The 19,571-nt window shown below is 40.9% G+C and overlaps 1 protein-coding gene across 1 annotated transcript in view; it reads left to right on the plus strand.

Moving 5' to 3' along the window:
* Positions 1–19,571, plus strand: part of CLVS2 (clavesin 2) — a 54,754-nt gene that overhangs the window by 14,784 nt on the left and 20,399 nt on the right. Inside the window, exon 2 of the mRNA XM_044292330.1 lies at positions 4,543–4,717. Coding sequence (XP_044148265.1) covers positions 4,543–4,717 — 175 coding nt within the window. The remainder of the gene's footprint in view (positions 1–4,542; positions 4,718–19,571) is intronic.

Raw genomic sequence — 19,571 nt, forward strand, 5'->3', positions numbered from 1 at the left:
TTCTCTCCCTACAAAACTTTAGGTTTTCATTGTAACACAGGGCAAACCGGTTACTGGGAAACACGGATGCCCTGTATAGGGTACACTGTCTGGCGTGTATTCACCCCTCAGGGTTGAACAAATGGGGGATTTGTGACACAGTTAGAGGTTTTGTCTGGGAAAACAGGTATTTTCCTTCCAGCATGTGCTGCTGGGCTGATTTACAGCCAGGTAAGGTCAAATACCTGATCGAATTTGAAGTGCCAGTCCGGGTTTCGGCAGCACCTGGCTGTCTTTAAATAGGCAGCTGGGCTCAGAAGCGAGGTCTCTGCATTGGGATCTGGGAGCCTTGCGTCTGGATGAAGGCTTGCTACCTGTTTGGCGTGAAAACAGGTTGGTGCTGCTATGCTCAATGACTCTGAGGCAGAATTGCTGCATGGTGTGAATTACCACTAACACCACAAGGTGACTTTTTGCTTGTTTATGACTGCTTGTTTTGTCACTTGCCTAAAGTGTGAATAAAACACTGAACTGTTTGAGCCAAAGAACTTGTTGTTGCCTCTATACTGCATCCGCTAATCCTGTCTATCAGAGCGAAACCCCTCACTATTCACATAAATACACCGATTTTTATGCTATAAAGTTTCCTTTTATATAAGATTGCGTTGTGAGGATCCGGCAGGCAGTTCCGTTGCGGATCCTTCTCACAAATGCATTGAAATTCCATATCCGTCTCTCCAGTGTCATCCAGAAAAACGGATTAGCATTTTACAGTGATTTCCTTCAGTGATTGTGAGCCAATACTAGGAACGGAGCCTTCACCTGTTCTGTGTTTACAGCCACACCTGGTTTGGGCTCAAAAGCACTCACCAAACACTGATGTGTTAATAAGGCCTAAATGCGTTCAACAATTTGACAAAAACACCATAGACCCAAAATATGCAAACCTGAAAAAAAAACAATAACCAACTAAAAACCTGTTTGTCTTAAATACAAAATTTCAGATAGTCCTCCTTTCATCATATTGAAAAACATGAGCAAAGAAAGTGAACCAAAAGCAAAAAAAAAAAAAAAAAAATTCTGGATCACTGCCTTGTGTAACCCATTTATGCATCTACTTAGAAAGCCACCCATTTTCTTCGGAAAAAAAATATTCTGGTAAAATAAAAAAATTCATGGGTTGGGGAAGGTAATTTATCATTCCCCCATGCCCCATTTTCTGGCTTAAAAAAGTAAAAAAAAACTTGTTTGCAACTTTTTAAATGCCATTATGCTTAAATCTAGGAACATGTGATTTTTCTGCTTTTACACCAATCCGTTCAGTCCAGGCACCCCCCTCTCCCCACTTCACTAGATCTGTAACAGAAAGTCTCTTACCTGCTTCCCTGCATTGGCTCTGCACTCCTTTTTCTGGCCTGTGATGCTCTGCTGTTCTCCCTTGACTAATGGTCACATTATGCAAGGCGAATCTGCAATGTCAACCTGAATGTTTTCATTGAGGGAACCCAGCAGAGCAAGCAGCTCAGGCCTGGAAGAGATGGAGTGTGGAGATAGCATCTAATAGCAGATAATTAATTTTCTCTTTAAAGGTCTGGCTAAATAGGGGAGGGGGGGTTGCCAAATACCCCCCCCCCCCCCCCCACCTTGCATAACCCCTTTAAAGACCTGAGTGGGAAATGCTTTACAGATGTGTATGCACCATTGCTGTTACATGTTTTTGAATAAGCTGGAATAAAATTCAAGTTTTATTAGACGGAGTGCTGGATTGTTTCTATGATGTGATCTTTGGAGGTTGTTGGAGCCCACCCTAATTCGAAGCAACTGAGGAAAAGTTGCTGACATGTTTTTGAATGTGTGTGACCCTAAACCCCACAATAAATACAGATTCCCCAAATAACTATTGACCTCTAAGTAATTGCAGAATAAATATATGTATAAGATTAAATCACAATATGCATAATCCTGTATAAATATATACCCCAAAATAAATATGGACATCAAGTCAGACACAAGAATAAATACAGACCCCCAAAATAACTGTATGAACGTGGCATCTGAGGGGTAAAATGACAGGGGCGGTGCTATTGCAAGTAATTCGCCACAAAGCAAATTTTTATGTGAAATTCGGCGAATCAGCCGAATCGAATTTTCAAGAAACTCTCATCTCTAGTCACCTCTCTAGTGGATATTTGATAAGTTTTGATTTTAGAAAATCCCTTTTAATGGTAAAGTACCATTGATCTTTACATAGGGATGTGTTAGGATGAGACAGGTTCCCAGCATCCCTCCTTGTTCTTTTTGTGATAGGAAACTGATTATTTCAGATGTCACTGTGTTACGATCTGTTTAATGACTTCATGCTACTAAACTGCTAATAAAAATATGTGTAATGAAGGAAAAGGACCTGCCTTTGCTATTGTGTATTTAAAGTAAGTGGTAGGAAAGGAGTTAAAAAGTGGAAGAAAAGGTGGAATTTTTTTGAATTCCCAGCCATAAGATGTCCCGTTTGCAGTTTGCTACAAGCTACGTATGGGACACAGCAAACATGTGGCGGAAGGTTCTCTGGTCAGATAAGACCAAAGTTAAACTTTTTGGCCTAAATGCAAAACGCTATGTGTGGCAGAAAACTGCACATCACATTGAACATGCCATCCCCACCGTGAAAGATGGTGGTGGCAGCATCATGTGGTTGGGGGAATCTTTTATTCAGTAGGGACAGGGAAGCTGGGCAGAGTTGATGGGAAGATGGATGTAGCTAAATACAGGGCAATCCTGGAGGAAAGCCTGGTAGAGGCTGCAAAAGCCTTGAGACTGGGACAGAGGTCCATCTTCCAGCTGGATAACAACCCTAAACATACAGCCAGAGATACAATGGAATGGTTTAGACCAGAGCATATCCATGTGTTAGAATGGCCCAAAGTCCATTGATAATCTGTGGCAAGAAAATTGCTGTTCATAGACACACTCTCCATCCAATCTGACTCAGCTTGAGTAACGTACACAAAGAAGAATGGGCAAAAACGTCAGCCTCTAGATCAGGGATGGCCAACCTGCAGCTCTCCAGCCGTTATAAAACTACAACTCTAAGCATGCCCACACTGCCTGCAGTAATCAGCATGGGAGTTGTAGTTTTACAACAGCTGGAGAGTCACAGGTTGGCCATCCCTGCTCTAGATGTACAAAACTGATAGAGACATACCACAAAGGACTTGCAGCTTTCAATTGCAGCAAAAGATTGTCCTGCAAAGTAGAAGCAGAATACAAATGCACGCCACACTTTCCAGATTTTTATTTATTAAAACTTTTGAAAAACATTTATCATTATTTTTTTCACTTCACACATACTTGCTACTTTATGTAGGTCTATCACATAAAAAGTTCAAGGGGTATAAATACTTTTTAAAGGCACTGTACATACCAATCAAGTGATTTGATATCACATACATTTTTTAAGAATGCATCAAATGTTGTCCCAGATTTGTAACAAAAATTGCAACATTTCGGTGTTTTAAATCTTGACATTTTTGGAAAGCGTGTGGGAAAGCAGGTGTGGTTTTTCATGGACAATTTTAAACTCACTCCAGTAGGAGAGTTAAACCAACTATACACTACACTCTGGCACTTACATGCACTATATATTGTTGAGTTTTCCTGTCAGGCTGCTCAGCCATGATGGCATATCATAAGCAAGATCACATCCTTACCATCTATTGTAGAGCAGTGTAGTGTGTATTAAAACCCCCTCACCACCCCCCCCCCCCCCCCCCCCCAGGCAGCTCTGCAGATAGTGGAAACCGTCATGCCATTATGTAGTATATGCCAATATGTAGTATATGCAAGTGTCAGAATGTAGCGTGTAGTAAGGCCCTGCCCTCTTTCTCCCTAATTGGAAGCATCCAGTCTTGCTCACATACTTGGACTGGTGCCAGGCGGCCATTTTAAATAATTCCTGGAGAACCCCTTTAATGACAACAATGCCCTTGGCCTTAAGTGTTAAGGCCAGGCAATTATCGTGAACAAACCTGTAAATGTAGGTGATAGCTGCATTTAAATGCAACTATCATCTCCTCTTTATGGGGATAGATGTGATCACCCAATGAAAGCACATATATACTGTGCAGTTGTGAAGAACAAGCATTTTGTACAAAAGCTCATCCTCTGATCCTTGACTCATGTAAAAGGGCTTTTACTGTTAATTCATCCTTAGATATTGAATTTGATATTGATATTGAATCTAAAATTGTATCGTTAAGAGAATCCACCCCCCCCCCCCCCCCCCCCCACACACACACACACACTTCCCAAAGTGTCAGAATAGCTTAGGGAAAAATGGATACACTGTTATACTTGTGCATGGCCTGACAGGGCACTGAATAACCCAGGGAATCAAAGAAAACTATAAAGCAAATCCTTGTACCATGCCATGCTCCCTCAGTTACACAGCATTACAAGGTTTATCAGTTTGGTGTTCCGGTAATTGTATTGATACAAAAATGATCAAGGAAATAAAACATTGGTTAGAGACATTTCAAATTTGATTAAAACAATCATCTCCTCTTTTAGATACACACTTGTAGACATTCTGCGTGCCATATTGCTATCTTTGGAAGCGATGATAGAAGATCCAGAACTCCAGGTGAACGGATTTGTATTGATTATAGACTGGAGCAACTTTACTTTCAAACAGGCCTCAAAGTTGACCCCCAGCATGCTGAGACTAGCAATAGAGGGACTTCAGGTAAGACGGTTGTTGAGTTCTGCATATGTGTTATATCTTTGATTGTACTCAGCCTGCCATTCCTTATTTACTGATGGTATACCTGGGAAGATTCTATCATGTATGCAGGTGAATTATAGGAATTGTTCCCCAGGCTATATATATCATGTGTCCACAGGATAGGTGACAAAAGTATGGTCACTGGGAGCCAAACTGCTAGGACCAGCTTTTGCACTCGGCTATGTCCGTCAGCCTCATAAACAGTGAATTAAGATGTTGTGCGCATTGGGCCTCCATTCAAACTGCATACATTAATCACCTCTTCTGTGAAAAGTTCATACACATTGCCTGTTTTAGGCCAACCCGTTTAAAGCTCCATACAGCCTTTAGGGGCACCTGTAAAATTTTATGAGACTTAGCAAGATGTTCTTTCTTAAAATGATTGCCTCTATTAAAGGATATTTCTATAATAAATGCTGTGAGAAGTATTATACACTTCTGTAAACAGTTAACAGTTGTCTGTTTGCACATTTTACCCCCACCTCTGTACTCCTGCTGGACTCTACTCGCAATATACAGTGTTCCTTACGTCCAGCATTTGTGTTTGCATGTTATGTGATATATTGATTCTGATTGAGTTATTCACTTTGGACCTAAGAGTTCATGTTACTATTGGAGACTTGTGAACAACCCTGTTTTATTAAACACGTCATGCTTACCATTCCTTGTACTTTTCTTTGTGTTTTTGGGGTTTTAAGTATTGCATTGTCATTTCTTATTAAATATTGTACTGTTTGGCCATCAATCATCAAAAGACAACAAAAAATGTCCAATGTGATCATGATGGATGCACTCCCCCCATCTTATCCTGCCTCTCCCTGCCCATCTAAATGGTATTGGCAGACTGCTTTGTATTGACTGATAAGTCGACAGGAAGATCCCTCTTATTATGAGAAATGGATATTTTGAGTATTCATATTAGCCAAATGGCACAACGTTTATTTAGACCTAGTAGGAAAGCGGACCCATCCACACCCTGTGAGAAAGATCTATCCTGTGGGGAATTTTTGTTGATGGAGTAGACATTTGCAACACATTTATAAAGCATTTGCAGTTTTCAAGGGCCGATCCGATGTTTTGTTGGCTGAGCCATATTTTGTTTTCAGATCTATCATTGTGACTTTTTGTAAAAATGTAACAAATTTAAAAATAGCTTCAAACAAAGCAGACACTTAAAAAATGTATGGAAAAAGTCACTATATTACCCCCTAGTTCCAGTAATTTGCATCAAATTTACCAAATGTCCCAATAAATGGCATTTATTAATGTTTTCACATCACTAAGTTAAAAAGTTGCAAATTATTGTGCGTGTTATATTTGTGCCATCATTAATGATTGAGCTTCTCACCACTTTTCTACAGTAGTGATAAAAAAGGGGTGGGACTCAGGTGGAGGAGGCAGAGCCTATTGCTGCCCACCAGATTTTCTTTAACTAAGGCTAGTTTCACATATGCGCTAAGAGATCCAGCAAGCTGTACCCAGCAGGGGCAGTGTTCGTATGTCCACCGGATCCTATTATAGTTAATGGGGCCGGTGGGCATTCCGGTACTGTCTGGCAGTGCCAGATCCAAAGAGCTCTGGCAGGCTGTTCTCTGACAAAACTATACTCAACGTACACTGCTAGGCTGAAAATTAGTTTCCAGAGCATCTCCTAGCAAAGATCCATCGAAATCAAGGGCCAAACCTGGATGACAACCTTGTTGTGTCCGTGGTTTTCATGGATCCATAAACTATAATATTTGTGAGAGATCTGTAATCACGGACAAAAATATTGTAAGTCAATGGATATGTTTACAATCTGTGGAGAACTGGGACAGCACACATCTGCGATTCACAGACGTGTGAGAGGCCTAACACTTCTCCAGTTTCTATGCCATACCTGGAGTAAGATTGTGACAACTTTTAGACTTTTTAAAAAGTTGGAGTTGATAAATCAGGAGTTAAATGAATTAACATAGCTGACCATACCCACTTTCCCACTCACTTTTCAAAACTAGAGCAAAGGGTCAAAAAATGCGAAATGTTGCTAAATTTTTTCCCAAATAAGCCCAAGAGGTCACAAAGCCATAGCTTTTGAACTTTTGACGCTGTAATTTCGGTGTCCAGGTTTTGACAAATTTCCCCATATACTGTTGTATATAAAGGATGATATAATTAGTGTGGCATTTTACATTTGGTCCTAAATGTGTTTTCTTCAATGTATCAGTGTAATGTATCCCTTGCCATACAATAGATCTGATTTAATGTTACCTATTGCATCTTTAAGAGGACGTAATCTTCTGCAAAGATTTCTTATGACATAAACATTTTCATTATTAAAACCTAATGCTTATTGGATGCAGAACGGAAAAACACTGATAAGATTTCAAGCTCCTTTGGGTGATTTTAGTTGCACTGTACTAGAACGGTGAAGTGTGAAATGTCATTCCTGTGACACTTTAAAATTAGGTTGTTAAGTTTTACTTTTGCCAAGGAGAGTGAGCTTCGAAATAATTTCATTTAAGCGAATTGACTGTAATCTCCATTTCAGGAAAAATTTGGTTCGCTGCAAAACTGAATTTTCTTGCACTTCTTAATAACAAATGTATTTTTCCTGAAATGGCGGTTTAAAAAAATAAATAAACACATACTCACCTCATCCATTTGCTTGCCGGAGAGGCCGCCACAATTATCCTGATTGAAGATACCAAACAAAATTATCGGGCAAGGTGATGTGTGAGGTCACCATGTCACCATGCCCGGCCAGCTTGATGCCGTCAATCAAGATGGCTACGACAGCCTCTCCACAAGCGAATAGATATGTATTGTTTTTTTTAGCCTGATTAACCCCTGAAAGGCCTCAATTGAAGCATCATTTGCTGCGATCAGCAATGAACATGGCATCTGAGGGGTTCAATAACAGGGTGCGGCATCATTTAACCCGCTACATACAAAGGAATGCACTTTGTGACAAAGTAATTTGGCATTAATCAAATTTCTTTCTGAAATTTGGCCAAGCAGCCAAATCAAAATTTTTCATAACTTTGCTCATTACTAACAAAGTACTATAGTACATTGTTACATTATTTTTTATTTAAAGGGGGTGTCTGGGATGTGATTATTGATGAACTTTCCTTAAGATAGCTCATCAGTATCAGATCGGTGGCGTCTGATTACCCAAATCAGCTGTTGGAAGGTGCTGCAGGGCTCTTCCTCAGCCTGTGATGTCACATTTATCAGTCACGTGGCCTTTCTACAGCGCAATATCATTTAAGTGCATGAGATTGAGCTACAGTATTTGCACAGTTAATATGCAATATACAGGATTGTGGTATTGCAATATAGAGGCCGCATCTCCTTCCAGCTCTGTAGCCCCTTTCAAATAGTTGATCAACAAGGTTGTTAGTAGTTGGACCCCACCAATCTGATATTGATGACCCAACAATAGATGATAGGTCATCAATATTTAATACCTGGAAAACCCCTTATTAAGGCTACTTTCACATCTGTGACAGCGATTCCTGCAGGCTGTTCCGGCAGATTCTAAATTGACAGAAATGTATGATAAATCAGGCCCTAGATCTTTTTTCAAAATAATGGTGTATATTGTGTCATATGCTTTGCATCATATTTATGATATATTTTAAACATTGTTTCCTTCTCGTTTGTCAAGTAAGGTTGTCTTAGAAAATTTTAAGCATACATTATCGTTCGTTAATTTAAATATCTGGTCAATCTGGTCTTCGGAGTGGGGGGCCCTACTCAATGACTTATAGCTATCTCTCTCTGATGGTGCAGACCAAGATAGCTGTCAATTACTGAATAGGACCACCCACTTGGACTCCAAAGCATAGAAAGAGCAGAGATTAAAGTGAATGAAGTACATGTTATACTGAATCTTTTCCCACAAGCTATGTATCAATCTCCTCAGCTATGTGATGTGACTGAATTTCCGACTGACACAGTATTTAATGTGTAGACAGGAAGTCAGTTTCTGTATTCACTCCAGCCTTGATGTGAATAAATCTAAAAACTGACTTTCTGTCCATGCATATGACGCTGTGTCAGTAGAAGGTCTCATGGACCTACTATGTCCATTATGCGGTCTGCAAACCGTAGATCCGCAAAATACAGATGCGGTCCGTGTTCCGCATTTTGTGGACATATTCTATCTTTTTGCAGAATAGACCTATGAATGTGTAATGTTCATGGATGACCTGTATGTTTGTTCCACAAAAAGATTGGCCACATAATATGGACCACAGTCCCATTAATTTGGTCCACAATAAAATGCAGATGCAGCACAACCAGTGTCCGTATTTTGGAGATCCTCAACTTATAGACCACAAAATATATATAGTTGTGTGCATACAGTGAAAGGGTGAGAGTGTTGGCCACCTGACACAGCTTAGGACTAGTGATGAGCAGCATAGGCAATATTCGTTTTTGCGATATTTTAAAAATTGTTGGCTTAATATTTGCAATAAATTAGCAAATTCTAGAATTCGTGATTTCCAGTAATTATTTTCTTGATAGCGAAAGTAGGCAATGTGATAGGCACATATTGCTTGCGCAATACAGGTGTGGGTCACTTTTGCATTTTTCAAGCTGCTAGAAGTTTCCTGAGACTGGAGAAAAAGCAGAGTACAGTAATTCCTATCACACTACCTAACACCCTGCACTGGATCCTATCAGCTACACTATATCACTATCTAACCTACACTGACTATCTACCACTAGCTATCTGTAATATATATATATCAGCTAACTAACTATCTAATGTAATTGCAGTGAAAATGACTCAGCAAAGCACAGAGCACAGCAGTGACACCGCTCTCTCTTTCTCAGAACTGCAAAAAACAGCAGAAAATGGCTGCTGGGGAGGTTCTTATATAGTAAGGGGTAGGCAACTTTCCTATTGGTTGCTATGGATGTTGCTAATCTCTGACAAACATATTGCAGCCTTCTCATTGCCCCACAAGCAAGAAGCAGTGAGGGATCATGGGTTTAAATAAAATTAAAAAATCTAGAATATTTGCGAATACGAATATATAGTGCTTTATTCTAGATCACGAATTCTCGTAGTGCCGATATTCTCTTAAAAAATTGCGATTAGAACATTCACGATCAACACTACTGAGGACCAGAAGCGAATGGATAACTCAAAGAAACCAAAGATTATGAATAGAGTTGAGCAAACCCGAACTGCAAACCCGGACTTTTTCACTGAAGATCAGGTTCGGTGTTCGGGTTATTTTATTATGTTCCGACATGGTTATAACGGAAAATAATAGCATTCTTAAAACAGAATGCTAAATAAAATGTCTATTGAGGGTTTAAAAAAATATACAATCACCTAATCCACTTAATCGCGCAAAAGCACGTGGTGAGCACGGTGACGTCACCGCAGGTCCTGCTGAATGAAGAAAAGAAGATACTGGCTGCGCGATCAAGTGGATGAGGTGATTTTTTAAATTTATTTTTTTAACCCCTCAGTAGACATTTTATTTAGTTTTCTGTTTTAACCATGTTATAATGAAAAATAATAAAGTGAAGTTCGGGTTTGCATTGACTTAAATAGAGTCCGGGTCTTTGACCTTAAGTTTGGCCAAACCTGGCGAACCGGAACTTTCACAGGTTCGCTCAACCCTAATTATGAATAACAAGATTACCTTCTTCACTACTATTTACACCATGGCATATACAGTACTTTCCTATCAGTCCAGAGAATAAAAAAATGGTGTGGGTTAATGTCTGCAATGGAAAGAAAAGTGTCCATATATTATTAGAATTTGAAGAAGGGAACTGGGGTACAGCCCTTCTCTAGAGAATGACTAGTAAACTGCATTCAGAACCATATGCATTTGTGTGTATAATGTAGCTATTATGCATTATTTAGCCCTCCAGCAGTACAATAGACCTCCCATTCTCTCCACTCGTGTATGACACTCTAACGTCTCCTTTGACTCATCTTTTTCTCTCTTGTCTGTCACTTATTTATAATTTTTTTTTCTCTTTCTCTCTCTTTCTCTCACAAATTCACCTTAACCGAATCATCAAAAATTCAGATAGGTCGCAACAAAATTTTTACAATATTCGGGACAAATCTGATTTAAATAATATCACATGTAGCTTACAACTATGTGCTTGCTTTGCTTTTCTCTAATTACACAATAAGATCTGCTTGAATAGAATACATATATAGTAATGCAGTAAATTTTATGAATAAATTAATGTTGGCGATCTGTTGTCTTTACCCAATTCCATTTATATTACATTTTGTTTAATTAGAACTGTTAAGCCATAAATGTATGGCATAGCAATTATGACCTTAACGCACTATGCATTACTGATCAGTGCTAATGCTGATCATTTTAGATGCAGCAATCCATATCAGCCACTGCATCCAAAGGGTTTAAATAGAGAGGGGGTTCCCTCCCAATTTGGGCACCCCATAATGTGATCATGGTGGCTTGATGGTTGCTATGGCAATTAGAGGCTTTACAATGGCCTCCGGGTCTGCAATGTATGAAAGCCTGCCAGAATCTGTTTATCATGCAAAATAAAACAAATTCTTAATTAACCACTTCAGCCCCGCTAGCTGAAACCCCCTTCATGACCAGAGCACTTTTTACACTTCGGCACTACACTCGTTTCACCGTTTATCGCTCGGTCATGCAACTTACCACCCAAATGAATTTTACCTCCTTTTCTTCTCACTAATGGAGCTTTCATTTGGTGGTATTTTATTGCTGCTGACATTTTTACTTTTTTTGTTATTAATCAAAATGTAACGATTTTTTTGCAAAAAAATGACATTTTTCACTTTCAGCTGTAAAATTTTGCAAAAAAGAACGACATCCATATATAAATTTTTCGCCAAATTTATTGTTCTACATGTCTTTGATAAAAAAATAATGTTTGGGCAAAAAAAAATTATAGTTTGGGTAAAAGTTATAGCGTTTACAAACTTTATAGCGTTTACGAATTTCCGCTTTTTGAAACAGCTCTGATTTCCACTAACTTGCGACAAAAAAAAAAAAATTCTAGGAACCCGCCATGCCCCTCACGGAATACCTTGGGGTGTCTTCTTTCCAAAATGGGGTCACTTGTGGCGTAGTTATACTGCCCTGGCAATTTAGGGGCCAATATGTGTGAGAAGTACTTTGCAATCAAAATGTGTAAAAAATGGCCTGCAAAATCCGAAAGGTGCACTTTGGAATATGTGCCCCTTTGCCCACCTTGGCATCAAAAAAGTGTCACACATCTGGTATCACCATATTCAGGAGAAGTTGGGGAATGTGTTTTGGGGTGTCATTTTACATATACCCATGCTGGGTGAGAGAAATATCTTGGCAAAAGACAACTTTTCCCATTTTTTTATACAATGTTGGCATTTGACCAAGATATTTATCTCATCCAGCATGGGTATATGTAAAATGACACCCCAAAACACATTGCCCAACTTCTCCTGAGTACGGCGATACCAGATGTGTGACACTTTTTTGCAGCCTAGATGCGCAAAGGTGCCCAAATTCCTTTTAGGAGGGCATTTTTAGACATTTGGATCCCAGACTTCTTCTCACGCTTTAGGGCCCCTAAAAAGCCAGGGCAGTATAAATACCCCACATGTGACCCCACTTTGGAAAGAAGACACCCCAAGGTATCCAATGAGGGGCCTGGCAAGTTCATAGAATTTTTTTTTTTTTTCGCATAAGTTGGCGGAAATTGATTTTTTATTTTTTTTTTCTCACAAAGTCTTACTTTCCGCTAACTTAGGACAAAAATTTAAATCTTTCATGGACTCAACAAATACCTTGGGGTGTCTTCTTTCCAAAATGGGGTCAGTTGTGGGGTGTTTGTACTGCCCTGGCATTTGAGGGTCTCCGCAATCATTACATGTATGGCCAGCATTAGGAGTTTCTGCTATTCTCCTTATATTGAGCATACAGGTAATGAGATTTTTTTTCCCGTTCAGCCTCTGGGCTGAAAGAAAAAAATGAACGGCACAGATTTCCTCATTCGCATCGATCAATGTGGATGAAAAAATCTCTGCCAAAAAAAAAAAAATGGAGGGGAAAGGCGTCTGCCAGGACATAGGAGCTCCGCCCTACATCCATACCCACTTAGCTCATATGCCCTGGCAAACCAGATTTCTCCATTCGCATCAATCGATGTGGATGAATAAATCATTGCCGGGATTTTTTTTTTTTTTTTAATATATATACAAAGTGTTTGCCAAAGCATAGGAACGCCGCCTCCTCCTCAGCTCGTATGCCTTGGCAAACGTATCTGTCACTGCAGAGGAGAAAATCCCGTCTTGCAGCGCCGCATACACCGACTTGCGTGTAATCTGACAGCAGCGCAATGCTTCTGTCAGAATGCACATCGGTGCTGCAGCTAGTAGATCGGTTGGTCCACCTGGAAGGTAAAAAAAGAAAAAAAAAGAAAAAAACAGGCCACAACGCAATAATTTTATTAACTTTGGAACAGAATATGTAAACTTTAACTTTTTGAACTAAACATTAACGTGTTTGCTTACTGGTGTTTTTTTTTTTTTTTTTTGTTTTTTTACCTTTATAGAACAAACCTCTCCTTCCCCATGGGTCAATGTGCAAAGCGCAAATCGCCCAAAGATGTGGCGAAGTGCGTTATGCACTTTGTCCCATGTGAAAGGAGACGTTTGCAGCAGCTGTGAGTGAATGGGCCCTAATAGACCTGTGTGCCTATCCTGGTGAGATGATCCCTATGCTAGGTGTACCTGTGTGTGGTACTTTCGGAAACACTCCCCTAAGCATAGGGCAGGGTGGTCAGGACAGTCAGGACAGAAATAGCGGGTGTCACGCCTTATTCCACTCCTGCTACAGACACGACATCTTTTTCGGGGTGACGGGTGGGTTGAGGTACCAGCAACGACATTGGGGAAATGTCGCTCTTGTAGACGGCTAACTACACTGGTGGTTGGGGCCACGGAACCTCCTGGATACAGGAGGTTCTCGATGATCTCTTCCTGAAATTTGAGGAAGGATCCAGTTCTCCCAGCCTTACTGTAGAGAACAAAACTATTGTACAGAGCCAATTGAATTAAATATACAGACACCTTCTTATACCAGCGTCTGGTTCTGCGGGAAACTAAATACGGAGACAACATCTGGTCATTGAAGTCCACCCCTCCCATGTGAAGGTTATAGTCGTGGACTGAGAGGGGCTTTTCAATGACACGGGTTGCTCGCTCAATTTGTATTGTCGTGTCTGCGTGAATGGAGGAGAGCATGTAAACGTCACGCTTGTCTCTCCATTTCACCGCGAGCAGTTCTTCGTTACACAGTGCGGCCCTCTGCCCCCTTGCAAGACGGGTGCTAACGAGCCGTTGGGGGAAGCCCGCGCAACTAGTTCACGTGGTACCACAGGCGCCAATCCGTTCTAGAAACAAATGCCTAAAGAGGGCCACACTTGTGTAGAAATTGTCCACATAAAGATGGTACCCCTTGCCGAATAAGGGTGACACCAAGTCCCAGACTATCTTCCCACTGCTCCCCAGGTAGTCAGGGCAACCGACCGGCTCCAGGGTCTGATCTTTTCCCTCATAGACACGAAATTTGTGTGTATAGCCTGTGGCCCTTTCACAGAGCTTATACAATTTGACCCCATACCGGGCGCGCTTGCTTGGGATGTATTGTTTGAAGCCAAGGTGCCCGGTAAAATGTATAAGGGACTCGTCTACGCAGATGTTTTGCTCTGGGGTATACATATCTGCAAATTTCAGGTTGAAATGGTCTATGAGGGGCCGAATTTTGTGGAGCCGGTCAAAAGCAGGGTGGCCTCTGGGACGGGAGGTGCTGTTATCACTAAAGTGCAGGAAACGCAGGATGCTCTCAAATCGTGTCCTGGACATAGCAGCAGAGAACATGGCCATGTGATGAATCGGGTTCGTGGACCAATATGACCGCAATTCATGCTTTTTTGTCAGGCCCATGTTCAGGAGGAGGCCCAGAAAAGTTTTAATTTCGGAAACTTGGACTGGTTTCCACCGGAAAGGCTGGGCATAAAAGCTTCCCGGGTTAGCGGTTATAAATTGTGTGGCATACCGGTTTGTCTCTGCCACAACTAAGTCTAAGAGCTCCGCAGTCAAGAACAGCTCAAAAAATCCCAGGGCCGAACCGATCTGAGCTGTCTCAACCCGAACTCCAGACTGGGCGGTGAAAGGGGGAACTACAAGTGCGGCTGAAGTTGGGGACTGCCAATCAGGGTTTGCCAGCACCTCTGGGATTCTAGGGGCTCTATGGGCACGTCTTTGCGGTGGCTGCGACGGGGTCACTACTGCAAGTGCCACCGTACCAGCTTCAACTGCCCTTCTGGTGCTCGCTACTTCACCATGTTCTACGGCAGTGCTGGTACTAGGTCCAGGAAGGGCTGGGCTGCTGGTGTATGCCTCACCACGTAATCCGACAGCACCAGCCCCACTCTGCTGCTCTTGAAGCGGATCCTGCGCAACCTGCGGTCTAGCGACACGGGGCCGGGTACGCCTGCTGCTATCAGGGACCTCAGCCTCCTCGTCCGAACTTTGGGTCAGAGAGCCACTGCTTTCTACAGGTTCGTATTCTGACCCGCTGGATTCATCAGATGAGGGTTCCCACTCCTCATCCGACTGGGTCAGAAGCCTGTAGGCCTCTTCAGAAGAATACCCCCTGTTAGACATGTGGGCAACTAAATTTAGGGGTATTCCCTGAGACTACCCAAGAAAAAAAAAGCAAGCCTGTCTTACAAATGGGAGGCTAGCGAAGTACCGGAGGCTGCTGCGGTTGATAAAAAATATCAAAACAGATTTTTTTATCGCCGCAGTGCGTGTAAAGTGAATGTGCAGCGATCAAAAAAAATAAAAAAATTTTGTCACTGCGGTGGGGCGGGTGTGGGCGAACGCACGTGTGGGCGACCGATCAGGCCTGATCGGGCAAACACTGCGTTTTGGGTGGAGGGAGAACTAAAGTGACACTAATACAATTATAGATCTGACCGTGATCAGTTTTGATCACTTCCAGATACTATAAAAGTACAAATACTGATTAGTGATACGCTAATCAGCGAATAACGGACTGCGGTGCGGTGGGCTGGGCGCTAACCGATCCCTAAACTACCTAACCAAGGGGCCTAAACTATACTGAAACCTAACGGTCAATACCAGTGAAAAAAAAAAAGTGACAGTTTGCACTGATCACTTTTTTCCTTTCACTAGTGATTGACAGGGGCGATCAAAGGGGTGATCAAAGGGTTAATTGGGGTGATCTGGGGGCTAAGTGTGGTGTAGTGGGTACTCACAGTGATGTGTGCTCCTCTGCTCCTCTGCTGGAACCAACCGACCAAAAGAAGGAGCAGAGGAGCACAGCAGCCATATAACCCCATCATATTTACTAATATGATGGGTTAAATGGCTGCTGATTGGATTTTTTTAAAATCAGCAACCTGCCAGCCAATGATCGTGGCCGGCAGGTTGCTGACGAAATACTTGGCTACGAAATGCGTCTCGCGAGATGACGCGCCGATGCTTCCAGGAGGAACAAATCAACCACCTCCCTGACGCATCGGTGCGTTAGGCGGTCGGGAGGTGGTTAAAAAAAAAAGTGATTTTAATATGCAAAAGTAGTAAAACATGAAAAAAACCTATATAAATCTGTCACCATAATCGTATTAATTTGCCAAATAAAGTTGTCATATATATCATGGCTAACTCCATAAAAAATAATAAGACTCACAAAATTGCAATTTTTGCCTACCTCACCTCCCAAAAAATAAATAAAAAGCAGTCAAAAGCCAAATGTACACCAGACCAGAATAGTACCAATAAAAACTACATCTTGCGCCTCCAAAAATGAGCCCTCACACAGCTCAGTCAACAAAAAAATGATGGCTCTTAAAATTAATTTCAGCAAATTCCATGTTACATTTGGGATATTTTAACAACTGCAGAATTAGGGTAAATAAGGGCTCTTTCACACCTGCGTTCTTTTCTTCCGGCATAGAGTTCCGTCGTCGGGGCTCTATGCCGGAAGAATCCTGATCAGGATTATCCCCATGCATTCTGAATGGAGAGAAATCCGTTCAGGATGCATCAGGATGTCTTCAGTTCAGGACCGGAACGTTTTTTGGCCGGAGAAAATACTGCAGCATGCTGCGCTTTTTGCTCCGGCCAAAAATCCTGAACACTTGCCGCAAGGCCGGATCCGGAATTAATGCCCATTGAAAGGCATTGATCCGGATCCGGCCTTAAGCTAAACGTCGTTTCGGCGCATTGCCGGATCCGACGTTTAGCTTTTTCTGAATGGTTACCATGGCTACCAGGACGCTAAAGTCCTGGCAGCCAAGGTAAAGTGTAGTGGGGAGCGGGGGAGCAGCATACTTACCATCCGTGCGGCTCCCGGGGCGCTCCAGAGTGACGTCAGGGCGCCCCAAGCGCATGGATCACGTGATCGCATGGCACGTCATCCATGCGCATGGGGCGCTCTGACGTCATTCTGGAGCGCCCAGGGAGCCACACGGACTGAAAGTATACTGCTCCCCCGCTCCCCACTACTACTATGGCAACCAGGACGTCCTGGCTGCCATAGTAACACTAAACGCATTTTGAAGACGGATCCGTCTTCAAATGCTTTCAGTTCACTTGCGTTTTTCCGGATCCGGCGTGTAATTCCGGCAAGTGGAGTACACGCCGGATCCGGACAACGCAAGTGTGAAAGAGGCCTAATTTGGAGCATTAGTTCTATCGCTTGATATGCTCCAAAAACAATGTATGCCTGAACAATGTCTGAATTTTTTTTTTTGCTTAATTCATTTTTAAGTAATTTGTGTGAAATACCTAATGGATAAACCTCCTAAATGTCATTTTGAGGGGTGTAGTTTTTAAAATGGCGTGATTTACAGGGGTTTCTATTACATAGGTCACTCAAAGCCACTTCAGAACTGATTTTGTCCCTAAAAAAAGGATTTGGATTTTTATTCAAAAGCAGAGACATTTAAATGAGGAAAATTGGGAATGTTGTTAAATTTTCATTAAATTTTAGTTTTATTTCTAAATAAGAACAAAATATATCGACCAAAATTTACCACTACCATGAAGTTCAATGTGTCATGAAATCACTTGGATAAGTAAATGAATTCCAAAATTCTTACTACATAAAGTGACACATTTCAAATTTGAAAAACAGGACTGACATTAAGACAAAATAGGCTTCATCCTTACATTTATTTTATATTGTGCCAAAATATTTCATTATGTTGTACAGAGATTGTCATCACTTACAACCCTATCTGTGCCAGTTGAGAAACACAATGTAAATTATACATTGACCTATTAGTTTCTTATTTTGATGATTTGGGAAAAATTGGGAGTACCAAGAAGAAACTCACCCAACACTGGGAAGACATGCAGATTTTGCTCATTGTCAGGTTAGAACCAAGGACATACAGTACATAACATACATAACAAATAAATCTGACCTGGTATGTTTACTTACTTTGCTGATATTTCTTTAACATGGGCAACAGGAATTTGGCAGATATAAATAATAGAGAGAGAATGTGTAATGTAAGATAATAATGATTTACAACTAATCGAAACCTTTTCCATCCATAAGAGTAGTTATTACATATGCTACAGGCCATACAGATGTTGCTTTCTTATAGATTGTTGCTTACATTACAAAAATGGTGTAATTGCACTACTGCGTGAACATATTTTGTAAAATGGGATTTACAATTGTGTCATTCTAATGGCAGATTGATTTCCCAAGATGAGTCACAATTACTTATTTACTTGTCCTCTTTTAATAGTCTTGTCAGATATCAATTAAGCCTATTGACAATTGTATACAAGACTGTCCTGCTGAATAAAGTCTCAATGTCTGTGATATGTTTGAAAATTTCCCCTGGCACCTCTCACACCATGTTAAGGTTACAAGAATTTCCAGACTTGTTAATCATAAAGGACAAATTGCACCTGCTTAGTAGAACACACAGAATATTGGCTTGTGACTTAAGTGATATTTTGACAACGCACGTACAAGAAAACTGTAAAAATGCCATAAAAAAAGCACAGCTTCATAAAAACATAGGTATTTTGTGGGCCTTGTTTAATGTAGTTCTGAACACATTATAAAAATTGTCAAAGGCCACAAATGCATACTTTTCCTTTGCAACATTTAGAAGCATTTATCATTAGGGTAGGCTGGCATTGAAAAGACACAAATATTGTGGCAAGTGCCATTTTGCTCAAATATGTGCAATTTTTTTATAGTTAGATATATTAACTTCACTAAAGATTTATCAATGCAGCTTTTTAAAAATTACAAAAACGTTAGGAACTCATTTGAGTCGGAGGGTGGTATAGAAAAATTGAAGTAACATTTTTGACAAAACTATAAGGTTTAAAGATATGCCAAATGTGGTACAAAGTTTGCCAAAGTATGCCAATGCAGACTCAAGCAAAACTGACTTCAAATATTCCCCTAAGGATAAATTCTCCTATTTGTGTCATTTTTCCTTATACATGGCCAACATATTAAGTACAATGGTGGTAGCGGTAGGTGTTCTAAAGTTCCTAAAAATATTTTTCACTGTGTGGGGCTTCTTATAATAGGCCATCAATGGTTTTTCAATACAGGTGTATAAAAAATGTATATTGCCTTGTATTTTTTGATGGGAGTCAATGGCATACATAAGAAACTGAATAGGTATATAGGTGCATAAATCTGGGCATACATTTGATAGACCATCTTAAATAGGTCGGTGGGATGTAATCCCTGAATGTGGTGAACCAAAGATATTTTACTTGTTGATGGTAAGC

The sequence above is a fragment of the Bufo gargarizans genome, chromosome 4 (assembly GCF_014858855.1).
Source record: "Bufo gargarizans isolate SCDJY-AF-19 chromosome 4, ASM1485885v1, whole genome shotgun sequence".
Taxonomy (NCBI): Eukaryota; Metazoa; Chordata; class Amphibia; order Anura; family Bufonidae; genus Bufo; species Bufo gargarizans.